Here is a 2043-nt window from a genome sequence, read left to right as displayed (position 1 = left end):
CTATTTACAAACTTTTTGAATTGAGAACTTTTATGTGGCTGAATTTTTTTCACGCATATGAATAAACAAAGATAAATTGTTTCTTCTACTCTATGAACCAGACCATCTAGTATTCACAAACACCCTTAAAAATGCATAAACAAACCCACGCACACACATACACACACAGGATTATGCACACTACAGTTTGAGGTTTTTATATTTCCTAAAATCAGAGTAGTTGAAATTATAAATACCAAAGGAATCACCATGTATATTAAGTAAAGATATGTGGAACACTATCAGATACACAGACTGTGGAATTTTATTCTTCCCATTTATTTCAGGATACATTCCAGAGTTTGAATTTCCATTTTGCAGAGGATATTCTTCTGCCCTCTTTTCTCACTGTCTTTTTATTAAGACATGTGGCAGCAGAGCAAGACTGGTTCCATTCCTGGTGTCATATGATGCTCAGGAAAGGCTAGCAGAAAGTTAGGAGTGTATTTCATCTCTTTTCCTTTTTAAAAAAATTGAGATATAATTGACATATACTATTGTGTAAATTCGTGTACAACATGTTGATTTGATACACTTATATATTACAGCATGATTACCACCATAGCTTTAGTTATTGCTGCTAACCCATCGCATCATTATCATTTCATTTTTGTGATGAGAACATTTAAGATTTAGTGTCTTAGCAATTTTGAAGTATATAATCCAATATTATTGACTAATATCCTTATTTAACCTCCTATTTGAATAGGAACAAAAGAAGATTAAAATGTTACTTTGTGTTTTACCAGGAATCTGGACAAAGGGAGAAGTGGAGAAGGAATCACTAATGGGGGTGGTCAATAATTGCTTCTGATATGCACAACAGCTAATTGTGGCAGAAAGAATGTCTACGCCCAATGACACCCAGTTTCATCCTTCTTCATTCCTTTTACTGGGCATCCCAGGGCTGGAAGATGTGCACATCTGGCTTGGATTCCCCTTTTTCTTCATGTATCTTGTTGCACTCCTGGGGAATGCTACTGTTCTGTTTGTGATCCAGACTGAGCGTAGTTTCCGTGAGCCCATGTACTACTTCCTGGCCATGCTGGACTCCATTGACCTGGGCTTGTCCACAGCCACCATCCCCAAAATGCTGGGCATCTTCTGGTTCAGCCTCAGGGATATATCTTTCGAAAGCTGCCTTTCCCAGATGTTCTTCATTCACTTCTTTACTGTCATGGAGAGCATTGCATTGGTGGCCATGGCCTTTGATCGCTACATTGCCATTTGTAAGCCCCTTCAGTACACCATGATCCTCACCAACAAAATCATCAGCATCATTGCAGGCATCTCTATTCTGCGGAGCTTGTGCATGGTTGTTCCACTGGTGTTTCTCCTCCTGAGGCTGCCCTTCTGTGGGCACCATATCATCCCTCATACCTACTGTGAGCACATGGGCATTGCCCGTCTGGCCTGTGCTAGCATCAAAGTGAATATTATGTTTGGCCTGGGCAACATTTCTCTCTTGTTGTTGGATGTACTCCTTATTATTCTCTCCTACGTCAGAATTCTCCATGCTGTCTTTTGTTTGCCTTCCTGGGAGGCTCGACTCAAAGCTCTCAACACCTGTGGCTCCCACGTTGGTGTTATCTTAGCCTTTTTCACACCAGCATTTTTCTCTTTTTTAACACACCGTTTTGGCCACGATATTCCCCAATATATCCACATTTTCTTGGCCAACCTATATGTGGTTGTTCCACCAGCCCTCAACCCTGTAATCTATGGGGTCAGGACCAAGCAGATTAGGCAGAGAGCCCTGAGGATTTTCCTCAAAACAGATAGTTAGCCAGTCAGAAGTCTTGGAAGATCTGTTTTAGAATTTATGTTTCCTGAATTGTAAAAAGTAGGGTTAACTTATGTCTAATCAAATAGAAAGCAGGAAGATAAAGGGGAATATTGAAACCAATAATATTATTTACCGAGAAATTGAAACTTGTTTTTAAGAGTAATGATGAGAATATTGATGATGATATTGGAATTTGTATAATATCTAACTTTACAAGT

General features: G+C 39.3%; 1 protein-coding gene across 1 annotated transcript; it reads left to right on the top strand.

The window, feature by feature from the left end:
- The first annotated feature begins 877 nt into the window (after nt 1–877).
- LOC131408082 (olfactory receptor 52E8-like) lies at nt 878–1825 on the top strand. The gene has a single exon (XM_058544646.1). The coding sequence runs from the start codon at nt 884–886 to the stop codon at nt 1823–1825; it is 942 nt and encodes a 313-aa protein (XP_058400629.1). The 5' UTR covers nt 878–883.
- Nucleotides 1826–2043: the final 218 nt, after the last annotated feature.

The sequence above is a fragment of the Diceros bicornis genome, chromosome 7, assembly GCF_020826845.1.
Source record: "Diceros bicornis minor isolate mBicDic1 chromosome 7, mDicBic1.mat.cur, whole genome shotgun sequence".
Taxonomy (NCBI): domain Eukaryota; kingdom Metazoa; phylum Chordata; class Mammalia; order Perissodactyla; family Rhinocerotidae; genus Diceros; species Diceros bicornis.
The sequence above is the reverse complement of the archived record's forward strand: the minus strand, read 5'-3'. Positions and strand labels throughout refer to the sequence as shown.

Bases quoted from the DNA above. Each gene is read 5' to 3' on its own strand.
- LOC131408082 (XM_058544646.1), top strand. From the start codon at position 884: ATGTCTACGCCCAATGACACCCAGTTTCATCCTTCTTCATTCCTTTTA.